The sequence below is a fragment of the Pseudopodoces humilis genome, chromosome 1, assembly GCF_049639895.1.
Source record: "Pseudopodoces humilis isolate 2021_Gansu_Grassland_sample_001 chromosome 1, ASM4963989v1, whole genome shotgun sequence".
Lineage (NCBI taxonomy): Eukaryota > Metazoa > Chordata > Aves > Passeriformes > Paridae > Pseudopodoces > Pseudopodoces humilis.
The window spans coordinates 101,071,239-101,091,276 of record NC_142200.1 but is presented as its reverse complement, the minus strand read 5'-3'; the positions used below and the strand labels follow the sequence as shown (position 1 = coordinate 101,091,276).

General features: G+C 37.4%; 1 protein-coding gene across 1 annotated transcript in view; it reads left to right on the top strand.

Annotated features, from left to right (window-relative positions):
• Positions 1-20,038, top strand: part of TPK1 (thiamin pyrophosphokinase 1) — a 296,584-nt gene that overhangs the window by 55,309 nt on the left and 221,237 nt on the right. Inside the window, exon 2 of the mRNA XM_005519092.3 lies at positions 795-869. Within this exon, the coding sequence (XP_005519149.2) occupies positions 795-869 (75 nt within the window). The remainder of the gene's footprint in view (positions 1-794; positions 870-20,038) is intronic.

Here is a 20,038-nt window from a genome sequence, read left to right as displayed (position 1 = left end):
TGTCAAAGATTTACCTATTTATTCTTTGAATTCAAAGTGTGTCATATCATGCATCCTTTTATGCTTTTAAGGCTTTTCTAACGGTAGGTTTATTATCGACCTTCACCGGGCACGTTTTGCAGGGGCAGGAGGAGGCTTTATGAGCTCAGTCAAGTTGGGCTGGTAAATCCACTGAGATTTTTAGTCTGCAGTATCACCTAGATAACTCAGGCTAAAGTACACTTTTGCTTTTACTAGCTTTTGATTTTAAGCTCCTGGGTCATGGTGTTTAATTCTTTATTTTTAAAGTATCTACCAATATTAGAGCTTCTACATGATATGAAAACACAGGCACAGAAGCCACTGATGGCAGCAAGAGTTCTGCATCCTTCAGGAGGGTGGAATATTGGATTTAGGTTAGAGACATCTTTTATATAGTCTCCTCCAGCCTTCCCCATTAGCAGAGACCAGGGTGAAGCTCATATCAGTAATTGCTGCATCCAAGCAGCAGTAGCAAGTGGGAGATTAAATGAGAGAGCTGTATAGATGTGGGGTCCTGTTGAGGATGGCCTTCAGTAAGTATAAGTTACTCATAAATTAAACATTTAGCAAAACCCTACCAAGTAGAATGTATCTTACAAAGTTCTGACAGTTTCTCGATCTGAAAGTGGTAAAACCTGAGAAGCAAGGAGATTAGTGGAGTTACTCTGATGCGGTTGGACTAAAATTAATCTGGCAAAAATAATTTTTTTTTTTAAAAGGACGAAAAAGAAAATCCATATTCTTGCTAATGAGAACCAACATTTATCTTACAGGGAACCTGAAGTTTTGCCTTCTGATTCTGAACCAGCCTTTCAACAAAGGTCATTTTCATTGTCTCTGGAGCAGAGGTAATAATAAGTTATATATATCTTCATTTGCTTACTTTCTTAGCTGTCACCCAGCTAGTGTACTTCATGTCTGTTGAATTGCAGGGTTGAAGTTTCCTCTTTACTAGAGCAACCTTCTGGTGAGGGTATGAATTGGCAGAGTATGTCCCTTGTTGCTGAATGCAGCAAATGAGCTGATTATGCAAATTCTGCATCCCTGCATTGTGCACGCATTGTGCACTGATCTGTGTAAGACTGTAGCTTTTCAGAGGCTTCTTAGGAATGATCATTGTTTTGCTGACAAAGTGTAGCAGATCAATGGTGCATTTAAGAGTTTGGAAGTGAGCATTTCTTTAAAGGTCATCAGTGAAATGTGTTAAATTTAATCAAAATAAAATGAACTGTGTAGATATTGAGTTGTGAAAGTGGTGGGGAATTTGCGTGCTCGTTAGAAATATGCAAATCAGATTTCACTACCCCTTCATTAAATATGCACAGTGCTAATCATCATTTCTGGTATGATAGCTTCAGATTTACTGACATTTTGTGGAGATATGTAAATCTTTACAAGCTTGGAGCTATTAATTCCTCCATGCAGGAACATAGCCCTTCAGAAGCTTTCTGAAAAGCCACAGGAACTGTCTCTAACTTATTCCCAGGATGGGAATCTTGCAGAGAGATTCTTCTTAACTGACTGGAGCTGATAGAGCTATTTGGTTGCACCATAGGCTTAAGGACTGGCAGGGGGTAGCTGTACAGTTAAGAGGAATTGAAATAAGGGATGAAGTGAGCAGGATGTATTCATAGCACTTAATTCCAGTAAACCCAAATTAGGTACCCATATAGCCAGAGGAGTGATAAAAAAAGGAAGAGAGTTGTACAAGATTATTCAAAGCTTCTGAGCAAGTGTTGTACCCCAAACAGACTCACTTTCATTTGCATAATCAGCAAGAAAGTAACAAGTGCTCAGTGGAAGGGCTGTCCACTTATTTTATAGATGTGATTCTACATATTTTTTCAATTAAAAAGATACACTGAAACACCTGGTTTGTATTAGAGGAAGAAACAAGGTGAAGCATTTGATCTTATTTTTTTGTCCCACCTTTCCTATTTTCAGGATTGGGGTTAAAAAAAGACACAGTAAACAAGACATGCACAGTTTCTGAATGGCAGTATTTAGTGTCTTATAGTACCTTGCATGTGTTGCTTTTGTGCTGTATTTTGTTGATCAGACTTTTTTTTTTTTTTTTGTCAAACCTTGGGGCATAGAGTGCTTCTTATTGTAACACTAATGAGCCTTTAAACTGTAGTGCTTCTGTAAAGGGTTGAAATAAGAAGCTGAATAAAACCAAGTAGGCCAAAGACTCTCTTATACAAAGCTACCTCAGTGGGTTCCTGTTCTCTGAGCATGTGTTGAACGTGATCACTAGTGCTTTAAATAGTTTTCCGAAGAGTTTGTGGGAGGAGAAGAAGTCTTAATTAAGCTACTAAGACTTTTCCTGGTAGATTACTTTAAGAAATAGGTGGAACTTTTCTATCTAAGTAAAATAACAGAAGGAGGTAGTTACTGTATGTTATGTAGTTACTAATGGTAAACATGAAATGTTTTTCTTCAAACATCTTAGCTTCAGCAAACTTTAGTGAATCCAGGACACAGTTTTGGTAATGCCTGGCTTACAGTGCTAGTGGACTACTTTAGTTGTCAGCAGTTTTCTGGATCCTGCTTCTGAAGGAGTGTTAGCACAGAGACTGTTACATGACTAGGAGAACCCGGGGGGGTTGGTGTGTGAACTGAAAGAAGTTCTGAAGGAATCATCCTTAGGAACAGTGCTTGATGACCAGCTGTATATGCTTGAGATATCATAAAGGAGAAATAAGAAGGAAATAATAGGGCTGTTAATCCACAGACTATTGCCAGCTACACAAACTCGGGTGGAAAAGGAGAGAGAAATGCAAAAGAAAAATAAGATAAAATACTGTCCCACTTCTTTGAGTTGCAGGAATCTTGGGTTGTTGTGCTCAGTACAGAATGCTGAGATGTGTTATTTTCAAGTAGATTGTGTCTTATCAAAGTAACTTCTTTCATTAGTCCTGTCAGTTTAGTGTTAAATAAAAAGTAGTGTGAAATGTGACACCATTGGTGGTGAAATGTCCTAAGTTTTAAAAAAAACAACAAAAAACCATCAATAAGTGGCTATTCTAGGCTAAAATCATCCCAGGTGTAATTCCTCTTGACCTCAAGAAGAAGTGGTTGCAGCTAATTAACCTGTGTCTTATTACACACATTTATGAAATCTATTTTTACTGACATACTTTCAAAAGAACTATTTCAGTCAGTACAAGTTTGCATGAACTTCTTTCCTTGTGCTTTGTGAAGGACATTGAAATCAGATTTCATCACTTCCAAGAGACTTATTTTTCCATTCTTGCCATACAAGCTGGATAGGTGACAGTAGTGAAGCAGTACAAGCTAAGGACTATATGATTTTAATCTATTATATATCATCACTGTATTGTATGATGATATTATATATCATTACTGTAATGAATCAGTCTAGAATTTGTTCACTTGATGTTTGATACACTCATGTAGTACATACATTAGTGCTGTTCTAAAAGCAGGATGGATGAAATGTTGGAGAAGGGATAGTTTGCAAAAGCAGGATGAAGACTAATATGGCAGAAAACACTGGTTGTTGCCTGAAGGATTTATTGGGTTGCATGTAATGAGAAGGGGAAAAACCAAATGGCAGGAGAAATTAAAGAGAATAGGTCAATAAAGGGGGATGGAAGGTAATGTGGAAAATATGTCAGAAGAGTGAGTGCCTGCTTTTCTCAGAGCTGTACATTTTTCTGTCTGTGAGTTTTCTATAAGGAAGACTGGATCCAGTAGACCTTTTCTTAACAACATTTTCATGCATCCTAAATTCCTGCTTATGCAAAGTTTCTAGCTCCTGGTTTGAATCCTGTTTAATAAAAAAAAATATGATTTTGAAAAAAATCCACTTTGAATTAGTGTCTGGGGCTACTTCTCAAGTGATTTCAAATGTAAATATATCTTTCACAGAATTGACTGTGAGTTGAAAGTCTGAAGCTGTCTTTATGTTAAGTTTGGAAAGTACAGAAGCCCAGGTTTTAGTGGCTGAAAAAAGAATGTGCTTTCTGGGAAAAATTTCCTATGATTTTCAAAGTTCCTATGATTTTGATTCTGCTTTTTAAAATCTCTTTAATCAGAAATGCAATGATTTACTTATGCCAAGAATTTCAGCTATGTCTAGTGATTGTAAGTGCTCTGATTTTTTGATATCTCCCTAGGGAAGAGGCAGAATTATTGCAGTGCTGAGAAATTACCTCAGTGAAAATTGTCTTAAGTTCAGGATCTGAAAATGGTTGCTTGTTTTTGAAAACATCACACTTACGAGTTACTCAAATGACCCAGAATTTCCTTATGTCCCTGTTTCATGGTAGGACGTTGAGTGGCTGTACATCGCAGAGTACTTTCCACTCTTAAATGTTGACAATGACAGCTGTAAAGAACAAGGAACTATGCTCTGGAAAATAGGATTATTATTTAAAAAGTCAGAGTGAAATATGAAGTTGTGCTTTATAGTAGGAGAATGTGTCCATGGGTATTTTTAGTTCTCATAATGGTTGTGATACGCTGGCCACTGTGCCTTTCTCAAAAAGATTTTGATTTCTTTCCACAAATACACACTTTCCATGAAAGCTATTAATCAAACAAAACATGTTAAACAACTTGAAATATTAGCCATTGATACTACCAAATGTCCTTAGCCAATGTATTAGAATAATACCAACCAACATCCCTTTGGAATGGGCTGACTGAATCCTGACTTGTAGGAGCTGTGTTTAACGTTGGATGAGTCAATAGAAAGGAGACATCTATGAAACCAGGCTGAAAAGATGTCTGGCCTTCATGTGCACATCCCTAAATAGACTCTTCCATGGGCCAGTCTTTCCAGTGAAGGAACTTGGGTTCTAGTTCTGTCTTCTTACACTGCTCTACAGACAACATGACCATCCACTTCATCTGCATAATATATAGGCATTCTATGACACCTTGAAGATCATGAAAATGGAGGAGCTCCAGAAAGAGGAATGTTGCTCACCCTGGAGACTCCAGCTCTATATTGTGGAGGGGATCTATGTATTGAGAAACCATTCTTCTATGGCAGCAGTTAGTAAGTCAAATCCAAAATGTGTTAAATTGTCTTCATGTAAACGGTGTTTTCTCAGACTATTTATATTGTGATGGCTTATCCATAAGCTGAGTTTTTTGCAATTTTCCATCTCTATGAATACCCATATTGGGACAATCAAAGCAGCTGTTACATTCTAAATCTTGTATTGAATGTCAGGCAACTTTCCTGTCAAGGCCAGCCTACTCTTTGATGAAAATGCTGATAAGGAATGGTTGATTAGCACCTAGAGGTGACTGTGGGTTACAAAATATCTCTCCTCACTAAATAATCAAATCAGAAAAAAATTTATTTGTATGACCTATTTCCAAGTCATCTGAATGCCACATGCTTCCATACATTTTATGTTCCATGTGCTTTTATCTGCAATGTAATTGGTGATTTATATTTTGAATGTCTTCAGTTGAGGTCCAAGAGCTATTATAGAGGGAAATAAGATACAAGTGGCAATACGAAGTTCAGGTATCAGTTCAGATGTACAGAGGGGAAGGTAATAGATCAGTTGGAGCAGTTTTAATGCCTCAGAGCAGAAGAAAGGATATTGTAGTTTCATAAGAAGAGGGGGAAATAACCTGACTTTCCCTGATGCTATTTTTTTCCTTCTTTATGATTGATACCTTTTCCTTTAGTCTTTAGGGGTTGAACTCATCAACACTTCCAGAATTATTAGTATGTGCAGCCATTCACTTGCCCTTTTACCTGTCATCAATGAGCTTGCCTTGTTGGCATATGGTGAGCTTTTTTTCTCACCTTTTATTTTCATTTCTAGCTGAACTTACTTGTAATATATCTCAAATTTGTACTGGACCCAGAATTGGCAGTTGGCATAAAACTTGAGGGAATTCAGAGCAGCTACTATTAATAAATAGGAAAATGTTCGTAAAAATGGTGATTGGGATGTCGCATGGACTTGTATGCTTTATTGCACTTTCCAGCAGGCACTGAGACTAGCAGTAATTCTTACTGCTGGCCTCAGCTAAACTACTCTGTTCTCCACTGAGAACAGGGACTCTATTCTATTAGACTCCTAAAACATCAATATGAAGTTCATTTTTCCACATTTGAATCAAAACATGAATATAATTTCTAGTTTGTATTTAATAACTTAAATTTGATGGTGTGTGCCACTTAATTTAGATTTAAACAACATTTTGTTATGGTGAAGTGCCTGTTGAATTGCATGCAAGTTAGGTCCTTCAACTACAGGAGTCTGAGAGAAGTTATTTCAAGTGTTCCTAAGGGTAGGAAATCTATGATATACATTAGGAATAAGAAAATCTGGCCCTCTCTAGGGCTGACTAGCACCATGCTTTAAGCTTGGAAATGAACCACAGAATCATTCAGGAAAGACCTGCATGATCATCAAGCCCAGCCTTTGATTGATCACCACGTGACACTACGTGCCACATCCAGTCATTTCTTGAACATCTCCAGGGACTGTGACTTTACCACTTCCCTGGGCAGCCCATTCCAGTATTTAACCACCCTTTCTGTGAAAAATTCCTTCTGATATCCAGCCTGAACCTTCCTTGGAGCAGTTTGAGGTTATATCCTCTTATCTTGTGACTTGTTACCTGGGAGAACAGGCTGATCTCCACCTGGCTACAACCTGCTTTCAGGCAGTTGTACAGAGTAATAAGGTCTCACCGCTGAGCCTCCTTTTCTCCAGGTTAAACAACCCCAGCTCCCTCAGCTTCTGCTCCTCATAGAACCTTTGTTCCACACCCTTCACAAGCATTGTAGCCCTTCTCTGGACATGCTCCAGCACCTCAATGTCTTTTTGGAAATGAGACAAGACAAAAATGGATGCAGGACTCAAGGTGTGAAGTAGGATCTAGATCTTAGGACATGCAGTAGTTTGCATTAGAAGGGATTTCAGGAAGCAAGCTTTTGTAGACTACATTTTGCCTATGACTCTGTATAAGCTTGATATCAACCAGATTTTCAGTGGTGAACTAGAAGATTGCATTTATCTTTAGAAAACCAAGCTTAAAACTCCAGAAATATGATAAAATTTTTCAATTTGTGACATATATATTGTTAGTACCGTTCTGGTTTGGAATTTGGCATCTTGAGAGATGTAGTCTAGGACAATTTAAAAGGTAGCTCTTAGTGGTTTTTGTGAAATTTTAGATAGTTATTGGCGAAGCTGAGGACAAAACTGATCTTCTAGGCCTTTTGCGTGGTTCAAGTTCCCTCACCATAGCAGGTGCTGTGACAGAATGAGGGTCTTTAGATAAATTTTGAGACATAGTAGGCTGAATGTGTTTTGTTGTTGTATTTCAGTTCTCTGCAAATCCAGCAGCAAGAAATTCTGAGACCTAAAAGAATTTTTTGTTTGTTTTATGGATTTGAGATTTTGTTTGAAAAAAAAAAAAAAAAAAAAGAGTAATTAAGATTCCCCTCTGTGATGCTTTGAAAAACTAAACCCTGCTGAGCTGAAGTTCAGAGTAACAGAACAATGGAGAATTACTTTGAAGTACTAGTGAGAAGCATAACAGATGATTACAGCACAAGGAAAAAATGGGAGGCTATTACAGTGCTTTTTCTATGAAGCCAAGATGCAAATCCCATTAGGGGAGTTCTATTGTCACAAGATTTGCTGTATAGAAGCCTTTGATAGCATCATGCTATATATCTGGTTACCATGATGTCTCCCAGAGGACTGTTGAAAGAAGGAGCTTTGGAAAATATTGTCAGGATAGTGCTTTGGAGCACTCCAAGCAGAAAAAGAAGCATAAGACAATAGAAAAAAAAAGATGATTCATGGTTCATTTTGTTAGTGATTCAAGAAGAGCAGTGGTCCTGGGAATGAACTCAAGGAGCAGAGGTGAATGCATGAGGTTAGCATAAGTAAGACCTGTGACAGAAAAGAGCAGGTTTTTAATCCCGTAAGAGGAACTCTTGGCTTTTCACTGCCTCAAGCTACACAGCGAAAAGCATTTAAAAACATAGTTTCTCTGGGAGTTACTACAGGGCAAAAGTATTATTTTCATAGCTAGAGCTTAGCATGAATCCATTACCAGGGTGAAGTGTCAGGTCTTGTAAAATACAGATGTTATCTAGGGTTGCCTGTGTCAGGGTCTTCTCACTGGCTGTGATGGCCTTAGGATCAAACCATTGTTTTACAGTCATCCTTTTTCTCTTACTGCAGGGTTGCCTTAGGGCAGATGAACCTTTTTTTTTAATAATAAGGAAATAAAAAAAAATAAATAAATAAAAAAAAGGGAAACAAAAGAAAAAGAAGTCCCAAGAAGCCCACAGTGTTACAAGTGGCTGACCTTGATCCAGTGGTGATTTCAAATAGTGAGTGCTTTTTAAAAGTGGATTTTGTCTTTTCAATTTGCCTGAGTCTTGTTGTATTTCCAGAATTTTACAATTTTTATTACTTTATTACCATAATTGCAGTTATGAGTAACTTAGCTAGTGAACAGTTTAACTCTTCTGTAGTATGTTGAGACTAGTACTTATTAGCTATTTGACTGATGGAGTGTGCATGTTTCACTGTGTTCTGTGCCTAGAGACACCAGTAGTTTGAGAATATGGATGTTGGATTGCTGGTTTTCTCATCTGAGTGGTTTATACTCTGTCTTGTGCTCATCCATATTATCAAATATTAAAAATGAACTGTAAATTCATGTAAGTCAGAAAATAGTTAACTTTTCTGCTCTGCTCATTGTCTTTTCTCTTTTGTACAGTAGGCTCTTTTGTTAAATTTCGGCATTATATAAATGTGTTACTAAAAGAGTCTGTGCATTTACATTTAGAAAACAGCATAGTAGGATTATTTTTCTTTAATGTGTAATTGGTTAGATGTTAGCCAAAAATGTAGCACACAGAAGTGAAACAAGTATTGTGGCTATTAACACCTTTTTTTCTTGCAAGTTAACAATTATTTATCTAATACTCTGAGGAGACAATGGTGATGTATATCAGCCTGTCTTTGCTTTCATCTACAGTAAATCACATTGGAACAGAAACAAAACATTGTCATAGGTTTGTCATTGGGGAAAATTCCACTGACTTCAGAAATAATGGGGACAACCTATAACTTTTTAACCTATAACTTTTATTATCAACTTCCTTTGTTGGAAGTTTTATGACTAGCATAGCCTGATGTAGAAGCTGTTGATATCATTATTCCATCAGTTACTTTGAATTAATTTGGTTCAGACCTCCATAAAATTCTTTCTTTAAAGAGGGCCTCCCTCTATTTTCACTGAAATAAAGCTTAATGTTAACTTGGATGTCCTGGATAAGGTGTAACCACAAGAATCAATGTTGGTTCAATGTCAGCTGCATTAGCACTGAAATAATTTGGTACTTTGGAGTATGAGTATCATTCTGTTGGATTTTCTTTTGAAAAACCCCAGCTCCTTGAAACCCTTGCTGCTTATGTTTAGAGCCCAAGGTCTGTCTCATTGGGAGTTCTGTTTCTGGCAGTGTAAGTCATTAAGCAGGTAACTAAGTTTTTCCTTGTCTGAACATGCACTTGTCTTTCAAGCCTCTTGATGTTACCTACAACAAACTCTTAGCTTTAGGCCCTAGCTTCCAGTTGGCCATGGTTGTCCATAGCATTAGCTTGGTGTTTGTGAGACATAATAAGCTATGAGTAGTTGATTGTCAGGTCAAACTGGATAGTAACAGAACAGCACATTTGAAATGTGTTTCTTTTCAGGGGGAAAAAGAGAAAGAGGGGCTAATTTGACACTGCAAGTGTTTGAAGTGGCCCCAAACATTTTGAAGTGCAAGAATTGGAAAGGCTCAGATTGCATTTAGACTGACCTATTTGGCAACATAAGTGTCCTAAGAAAGAACACAAATTTGTTACATGCTGTCACAATGACTTAAAATTAACTTGAGGATATGCTAATTCTGCACATTACTAATAAACTTCAGATTTTTACAAAGAATTATGAGTAAGTTATCTAGCCTGTGAAAATACATGGTTGAACAAAACAACGCAGCTCATGTTTGAGTACAGGATTAAGGTGGGTCCATTGGATTTTGAAGCCCTTTGAGGTACAAAGCAAAAGTGATGTAAGTGCAGTGTCTGGCCCAAGCCATACCAGAAGTAAAATACTTTGGTTATGTCTTGGTTTTGGATGCCTAAATTGGCATCTTATAAACAGATTCTGGTTTCCTAGCTTTCCCTTTTACCCATCCAGGACTGTGAGAGAAGCTGAGCACTGAGCTGCTGAGACATGAAGTCATGAGGCACGTCTTAACGGCTTGGCCTATGTTTCATCTTGATTTAAAACCACTGAAAACACTGAATGTTTGAACAGTCCACTTACTGTCTTGACAGGTAATCCAAGATAAAGGGAATGAGAATTACACCTTCTGTTCCTAGGAGGATAAATATTAAGTCCCTTATTCCTCGCACAGAGCATGACTATGAATAAACCTTTACAAAGCAGCAGTGGAGTATTGTTTCTCATTCTCTAAAAACTTCCAAATTTGAAGAATTTCAGCAGTCAGAAGAATTTCCTAGATAAATCTGTATCACTAAAGTAGTGTAGAAATTATTTCTCTCTAATTTTTTACAGTTATTTTCTTCCTATCCCAGTCTGAAATAAATGTGAAAAATCATATTCTCTGTGATGGATGCTGCATTTGAAGGAGCCTCTGTGGCTATTCAGACTTAGATATTTTCATTGATAAAAAGATGTGCAGTAATTACAGATCTGGAACATGATTGCTGATGAGATTTCTAGAGAAAGTGATTAATATCAGCAGTATGTGCTCAAGAAGTCATAATATTTGTTCATTGTCAAATGAATTTTCCTTAGCATGACATAGATCATGTGTCAACTCTGTTTAACTGAGTTGTATAATCATTTTGACAAATATATGTGAGGCTGTCCTAAGGTATCAAAAGGTGTATTTACATGGCAGGAAAGGCTTTAGACCATCAGAAGCTTCTGTTGGCAGCAGTAGTCTTACAAAGAACTTTGAGCAAGTTGAACCGTCTGAATATCTCACAGTACTGTCTGTTTTGGTTCACTTCCTGGCTTATTCAGATATTCAGGGACTGTGCTTTTTGATTTGTTTTCTGAAGTTGAGTAACTGTTTTAGAAATTATGGTGGGGACAGAAAGCGAGAAAAGACATGGATAGAGAGAGAAGCATAAGCAATATGCCCAAGTACACAGAGAATTACAGTATAATGCATCCTTTTTAGGGGGAAAAAGAAAAGTCAGAACAAGAGGGATTGTAGATAATTTTAATTCCTAAGAATATTAACATATTAAGGAAGTAGATTGGTTCTTCCAATTTGTCTATACATTGTCCTTAGTGATGTTATAATACTAGTAGCTGTGATCTTAACAACTGTTTGGCAAAAGTCAGTTTCCTTTTTTTTTTCATTTATTTTTGTGAGTCTGTCTTTCCCGTTGCTTCCTGAAGGAGATGAGAAAGTGTAAGAGGGTGCATGAGGCATAGTAAATGTCTACTAAATCTCACAATGACAAGACTTAAAGTTGCTTAAGTAGTAGTGCACTGGGTCCTCCAGTTACATCTCTTTTAACCTGGGATATTTAGCTGAAGTTTCCTAGGTTGATGCCAGTATTTTCCTCAGTCAATGGACAGAGATCTAAGTTGTCTTCTGGATCACCACAGAAATTTAGATATATCTGCTAGGTACCTATAATTGAGGAGGTGTGGAGGCCTGAATAGGAGCCAGATGTCAGGTTGTTTTTCCTTCTGTTTCCTTGGCCAGTGTAGTGCAGAAAAAAAGAGGCAAGTAAATTCTGTGGGAGTCTATAGTTAGTCTGCTCTATTTAATCTCAGTGTTGTCTTCTACTCTCAAGTCTTTCCCATTAGCCACATCAAACTTTCTTTCTCTTTTTAGCGACAGGAGAGGGACAAAAAGGGTAAGACCCTGGAGACTGCAAAGCTATCATCTAATTCTGAACATGCTGTGGTTGTTGTTTTCCTTGACCACCTCCTTTTCTGGAGGCCTGTGCACCTTTGTCAGAGAGCAACATTCTCATTAGGACTTTGTAAAACCAAGATACATATTAACAAGGCATCCAGAGCTGACCTTTTGTCTGGAAGGGAGATTGCTAATGCTCTTAGCAGTGATTTGTGGAGTCTGCTTTCCTTGGTGAATTTAGGATCAGTTAAGTGTTTAAGATTACTTCTAAATCATGCATTTAATTTTATTGCTTTTTCTTTAGATCTGTAGAACTGAGTGACTGTTAATGCATCACTCATATATCATTCAGTGATTATAGTGCTTCACATCTTTTATATTCACCTTCTAGAAATGCTTTGGTAGCAGGACTGACTATGCCAAAATGCATAAGAAAGGGTCGAAATAATAAATGCACTATGAATTTGGCTGACACAGTTCAACATTTTAAGTTTTGCTTGTGACCCACTGTTCATCTCTGGCAATTTGAATATACATATGCAGTGTCCTTTTTAAAAATGTGTGGGACAATAGGTAGGCTCTAGTGTTATTAGCATAATAATCTTTACAAAAACAGTTTTCTTTTATATTTCAAGGGCATGCTGCTGCTGTTCTCATTTAGATATTAAATTTAGATTAAGATATTATAGATATTTTAGATGTAGATATGAAATGTTGTTGAAGTCTGCAGTAAGTCTTAGCAGGGTTTTGGGGAGGGGATTTTTTTTGTGAGGGCTTTGAGGTTTTTTGTTTGGCTTTTTTTTTTTTTTTTTTTTGTGTGTGTGTGTGGCCTTTTTTCTTTTGTGAGTGTGCTATCTTATCCCACTGGGACTGCTTATAACTGTGTGCATGAATAACTGCACACAGAACCTTTGTCCTTGCTGGTGCAGTAGCATCAAACTGTCTAGACCACCCCTTTATGAAGGTACTGCAGGATGTTCTAGTTGATAATCCGTATTACTAGCCATAAAAGGTTGGGCAAAAGGATCTTGAACACACTTCAGGGCAACAAATTTACATTTTATATGTTGTGTTTGCAGTAAAGAAGTATCCAGCTCCTTCCCAGGTCCAGAAGAATGGCACAATCATTGCCTATAAACTGAATGTGCTGCTAAAAAGAAGCTGTAAAAGATTTTGTTCGGAATGGTTTAGGTTTGCTTAAAGCCTAATAATCTTCTTACTCATAGTTTGTTTGGGATACTTTTTCTACCATTGTGTTATAAAAGAAGAATATCACTGTTTCCCATGAATTAGTATACTGGTCTGAAGGAGGCCTAATGATGTGTTTTCCTTCATTCTTAGACACAGTTGTTGAACCTCGAAAAGAGGAACTTGTGAGGGTGTTGTTTTTTTCTTACTGAGAGGGCAAAGCCACTGTAGACATTCAGATGGGAGGTAGAAGTAATTTTTAGATCCTAGTAGATACTGGGTATCAATAGATTTGATAATTTCATGCTGAAGTTTTTAGGATCAGAGAATGGTAAGAAATAACACTCTCATTAAAGTCAAAATCTCTCTGATACAGACTGAAGAATTTTGAACTTTGGTTTAGGAAACCCCTCCATGTGAAGAGGTCAAAAATCATTTGAGTCTGCTTGCTCCCTTGGGAGTACAGTGATTTTTATTTTCTGTAAACAGTTAGGAGCTATTGGTCTTGCCCTGGGGAATCTAGAAAAAGTAGGATGTGAAAGTGGGACACAGATTTGCATGAGGGCACCGAGTCCTGGCTTCTCTGTGGAAGAACTTCTCTCTCTCTGAACATGGAGGAGTGATTGTTTAGCCATATGTTTCTATAGGTCACTTCAGAGATTTTTCTAAGTGTAGGGGTGTTTCTGGTTCTCATGTCATACCTCATTTTCTGTTTGGGATTCATCACCAGAATCAGAATTGTGTTTCAAATCATACTGCAAGTACATACCCTGCCTGTAATATTTCTGAAATGTCAAATGTTTCCAGATACTGACAGAAGCAGTGGAAAGGAGCAAGTGGCACCACATTAGAGTTTGAAACGTACATGTTCTGAGCAACTAATTCTGTGATTATGTGTTTCTGGGGTATCTTCCAGTTCACTCAGCATTTGGAGTATAATGCTAAAATAAAGAAATAGCCACTGTGTTCACTAGGGACTGAAAACCAACAATTAATTTACTTGTATTAAAGCCATGTTTCTCAGGATGTTGTTTCTGTCTGTTGGTAATGCTGTAGCACAGCATTACAAGAAACATAGCACATTTCTTGTTTAGAAAAGGCATTCTGAATCCATGCTAGAAGCAGCTGAGGGAGAAACTGAATGTGAAGTTCGATACACTGTGTTTACATGGAGAATATATGACATTTGGGTATTCCAAGAGAAATGTTGAAGTTGCAATATATCCAACATAAATAAGCATAAGGAATACTTTTTCAAAGTAGCCTGGAGAGTAAAGCCATTTAAAATTGGCAAGTTCCATCACCTTCAATTCTTTGGAAAATCCTACTCAAATAATGTAAAAAATACATGTTTATCTAATTGAGGTCCCCAGACTTTTTTTTCCTGACTTAGAAATGAAAATTGGGAAAAGATCCTGTCATGTTAAGATGTGAGTATCCATATATCATGAGTCTTCTTTTTGTCCATGCTGGTTGTTGAAATCTGTTCAAGTAGTGATGATTATCAGAGTTTATGGTTTCAAGACTTACGTAGCATGTTTGAGTGTGATAAGGCAAGAAGCCAAAAGCCTTCATCAGTTGTGAAAGTTGTGTATAGCTATGTGGTAGTCTTCTTTTTTGTACGAGTTATTTATGTTCAGAAAATAGAGGTAGATAAATCTTTGAGGCTTTGTTGGTAAAAGACTGCAAGTCTTGTAACCATTGGCTAGCTTTTCTATGATTTCATTAAATCTTGGCTTGGTGCCTATCTCCTTAAAGTATGATGGGCTGTGGATGATGAGCTGGCGTAACATTCTGGATGTCAGCTTGTGTAGGGGCATAAATCACTAATTTGCATAATGGTAGAATCTCAGGTTTCCATAAAAATGCTCACCCAGACAAACCCCAAACCGCAACACCTTCCCAAGTAACACTTCCCTTGGATAAGAATTCTTTGGAGGAATGCAGTAAAATGAATCCTGAATGTTAGGAGCCATTTTTCAATCTCAACTCTTTTTTTATCTGCCAACTTTCTGTTGGAGTTTAATCTATTAAAGTTCCAAATGAGTGTGAATTCCAGTTCATTGCCCACTGATATTATTTAGGCTGTAAGAGTTGTGAAATGGATTTTATTGACACGTTTGAAAGTTAACCCTCTCCTATGCTCCAGTGCCATGGATAGCTTCTGAATGTACCTTGTCTAAATCTCTAATGTAAAAACTTTAGAAATGTAAACAAATAATTATGGCTTAGGCTGAAAATAAATTACATTTTTGTCATTCAGAATTTTAATTCTTTTTAGTAGATTAAGGAGGGAGTAATTGATAAACTAATGTATGATACCAAGGTATTTATCCAGATATTTTACAGCATTCACTTTTATGTGCAGCCATAGGCACTTGAGACAGAAGTACTATTCCTACTCATGTCAAAAGTAGTTGTTTCTTTGACTTCAGCCACAGTTTCAGAAAGGAGTGAATATCTCAGCTGCCTTCACTGCCCTTGCTAATAGACCTCATCACTTTCCAGTGCAGTGAAGCCTTGTGTGAGTTATCCTCCCTTAGGAGAAGAAGGGAGAAGTTTCCAATAGCTGTCTATACAGCATTAACAAGACAATTTATTTCTTCCCTCCCTCACTCTACCTTCAAAGATGCTATAATGGAAAACAGATATGGTCAACTGCTTCAACTGTTTCCCATTCTTTATCTGAAAGTTACGTTTTTATAAGGAGCGCATAAAAGAGTAATAAATTCTGATTTGCTAAAAGCCATCTGGTTAATGGATTGCTTCAGAACTATTTATAATAGGATCTATCTGTGTAATTAACAGTTAAAGGCACAAGCACTTTGTTTGATAAGATTCATATTGCCATTGTTTATTAATCCTTTGCAAACAATGTGTGGCTGCATTCTAAATCCCAGGACAGATTTTGTTTAAAACAAGTGTAATGTTGAGTTAGTAATTTTAAATACCATGTCTCCAGAAATTGTCTCCCTTCACCAGTGTTTGCTGTTCTGGAAGGCTTACAACTTGGATTTAAATCTAGTGGTTCAAAACATCAGAACCTGATGAAGGCAGACGCAGTGTTAGGCCTGAATTTGGTCAGCCTGAGCAACGTGTTGTAGAATGCATGGGTGTAAACCTCATCTTCCATTCAGTTGGAAGGACAGACACACTACAAGAGCTCAAGACATAGATACAAAATACAGTGTTTTGTTCCAATGTCTCTATTGATGTGCAGGGCTGAGTTTCAGGTAGAGTTTGGCAGCCTTTCACCAACTCATACGGCACAGCCAGCCACATATGTGGAAAACTCAGGAAGTGCCACAGAGTTGCTGCTGACTGATAGGTTGTATGTGACCAAGTGTCACTCTGTCATGATTCAACCACATTCATACCTTTAGAAATAAAATGAGAAGGACATAAAGGTGTCAAGTGGTTTTTATGTCCTTGTTGATATTCAAACTTTTATGTGAGAGGTGAAATACCACATACTACTTCCTTGGGCTGTGCATCCTCTTTGTGGGGCTCAAAAGTCTCCTTCAGCTTAAAATTATTTTCCTAAGTGTTTCTTTAAAAGTCCTCCAAAGATCTAGCAAAATAAAAATGCTTAGCTGATCTTGTGTGAAAAGAAAAAGACTGCAGGCACACAGCAATTTCAGAGAAGCTGGCAGGAATTTTTAATGTGACTGAAAGTGTCTGAGTGACAAATTAGTAATAAAAATGTCACTAATTAGACCGTAGTAAAATCTTGATAATCAAAACTACTTGGGTGAGACTAAATATATTCAGATGACGGGTAGGGCAGATAATGGGAATCAGCTGAACAGAGAGACAAGCTGGCAGCTTGTTACAAAGGGAAGCTTTGAGAGATGGGGGGTGTTTTGAATAAACAAGCACCTAACATAATTACAGAACATAGTCTAAAAGTAGTAATGAAAGGATAGCTGGATGAAGAATTTTAAATAGTAGGGAAACATCATCTTCCTGGAATGAAGGAGGACAGAGGCTGTGCTAGAACTTTGTGGTTTTATTGAGACAAGTCTGGTTTAAACCAGAATGAAATCTGCTCTGTTCTATCAAAATGGGCCCTGTGTGCTCAAAGGGGCCTTGTGGGTCTCCTATTCTGCTCCCAGCACAAGTTCATGATGTGGGACATCAATAGGATTTGGGGCTGCAGCAGGATAAATTAGCTCTTTAAGAGGGTTTGCGTTAGCTGGTTTACTCAGGTAACAGGAGAGTTCTGTAGCAGGAACTGGTGACATACTTCTGGGGAAAGGGAGGAGACACAAGGTGGTTTACTTTATTCTTGAGCAGCTGGGTTAAGAAATGCACTTTAGTAGAAAATATGCATGTCCAAAGAATAAAGGAAGAATCCAATGTCAGGATTCTTTTTTTTTTTTTTTTTTACTGTGTGAGAAAGAGAAGCCTCCAGTCTTAAGGGAATGTCTTTGAGCAGGAGCTTTTTGATTCATTGGTTGGTAAGTTGAACTGACTTACTGGGAGGTTGTGATCCTTAAACTCATTTGTTCTGCTGGCTCTAATGCTGCATTTCTGTCATTCTTACCATCCCTTCTCAGGTGAGACTGTGGGAGAAGTAGTACATTAAGTACCTAGTTTAGTGTTTTCATGTGAAGCAAATTTATGGTGCGGGGTGGAAGAGCCTTTGGTATGGAAAAGAAAACAACTTTGGGAAACAGTGCTTTAGAACATGTAGGATAAAATGGCTTTGCTATGAATGTCAGCTTTTTAACTGAAGCTAGTAGCTTCTCAGTCACTATGTCATTGTGAAGGGTATATATTAAAATGAGTGTAAGATTTAGTTTCAGCTTCAAGGTAATGCTTACACCCACCAGAAAATAAATTGAGTGGAAACAACCTTATTCTGTTTTTTGGAATTTTTTTTTTTTTTTCATAGCTGATCCAGCTTTGTAACACCATAGAAAGACTAAACACAAGTGTAATTCCTTTTGTCTTTTCCAATTTGTTGTTTTAATCACTGTGATCCTCTACTGGTATTACTGAACTATCCCTTCTGTGTTGCAGTAGGATCATTTGTGATGATGGCAATCACAAAGGACATTACTTCTACAGAAGCACTGATCTGTTCTTGAAAATACCGTTTTTTAACACCATTTGATTTGAAGCATCTGCATTAGCTGTCCAGGAATCTTTCCTGGTGAAGGGGGAGGCAGAGACACCTCCAGAAAGGTGACTGAGACTGCTGACACTAACATACTGACCCAACTCACCCTGTTGGGTAGTCTCCTACCTTGTCCTTCTCATTGCTGTGCAGAGATTTTTAGGATCAGTTAGGCAGGACGAATCAGGGTCAGCATGTGTATTTGAGCCTTTATTCTTCTTGATACATGTAAGACCAGGGTTTTTTTTCTGCTTGTCTTCCATTTGACACATAGAGGATTGCCAAGAGCATCCATTTTTTACATCCCCTGTGTGCCCTCAGCCTGGCTTCTGATAATACAGTTCTTCCTCACACAGGGCCACCCTTTCATTCACATTATGCTTCATAAATAGTTAATACCTGGATGTTTCAGGCTTCTCCCTGGAGAACCTTGCATTCACTCACTAAGAATTTACTCACAAATTGGTATCATGCTTGAGTTGTCAGTGGATGCTTACACCAGAGATGGCTGTGACTTCTGCTTAAGGTCAGATCCTTGCATCTTGATTGATAACTGGAAAAGAAGAAGGGATTCATGTTTAAATAGACTTCTTAGGAACGTAGTCAGCTTTTCAACTAGCTAGTAGCTTCTCAGTCGCAATGCCACTGTAAAGGGTATTTATTACAATGGGTGTGAGTTTTAATGCCCGCTTTAAAATAATGCTTACACCCTCTATAAAGAAGCACAATCTTGCTTCCAAAAATGAACAGATTTCCCACAGGGAAATCATGAATGAACTAATTGGGCTTTTATGGTTATCTTGTTGCAGTATATGCAACCATAATTTATGCAGCCATAATTATTCACAAATTTGCATCTGCCTTACCTCCATGATGAGGGAAGGGTGTGTAGATTATTTATGCACTTGGATTAACTCAGTAAAATATTAAATGGGCTTGTCTGATGCTGATAGATGATGGTCATTTTACACAAGAACAAGGTGTTGGTGATTATGAAAGACAGTCTTGTTGGGGTAAAGGCTGATCATACACAAAGAGTGCTGTGATCAAATTTACACTTCAGTTCCCTGTTGCACCAGTCCTGCAATTTTTGGCAGGTGCTTGGGTGACTTCAGCAGCTTGTGAGTTGGAACACTGGCAAGTCAGAACCTGTGCAAATACTTAATATAGCACCTCATATTCCTGCATTTGTAAAAAATATTTTGGCAAAATGGATAGTGCAAACTTTTCCACAAATACACATATAATAAGGAGTGCAGTAATTACCTAGAAAATGTTTAACTTAATCAGATACCCAGATTTTAAAAATTACATATTTCAGTGGATAGAAATGTAAATGATAGTTTTCATTTATTTTTTCTCTTATGTCCATATTGGGGCAGGGTAGCATTAGGCTTTCCATACACTAGCAACCCTTATATCCACTTGTGGAATATTCTTTTGTTGAAAAGCTTTCTAAAGTGCTTCTTCCTTGGGCCAGGTCATTTCCATTACTAAGCAACTTATAGCCATGGTAAATTTCTACATATATATATATATATATAAATCATCAACAAATAAGAAAATATGTAAAACCCACACCTAAGACAAGAATTGCAAGATATTCCCCTTTAAATGATGTTAAGTTTCTCTAACCTGGAAATGTTAATAATTTAGATACTTGTATTTTGACTAGTGGTTGCTTAATGCCAAAAATAAATTTAAGTTGTGAAGAGCCACTAGGCAATACATTAAAAGATTCTTCATAATGTCAAATAAAATTTGCAATCTGGGACAGGCTAATG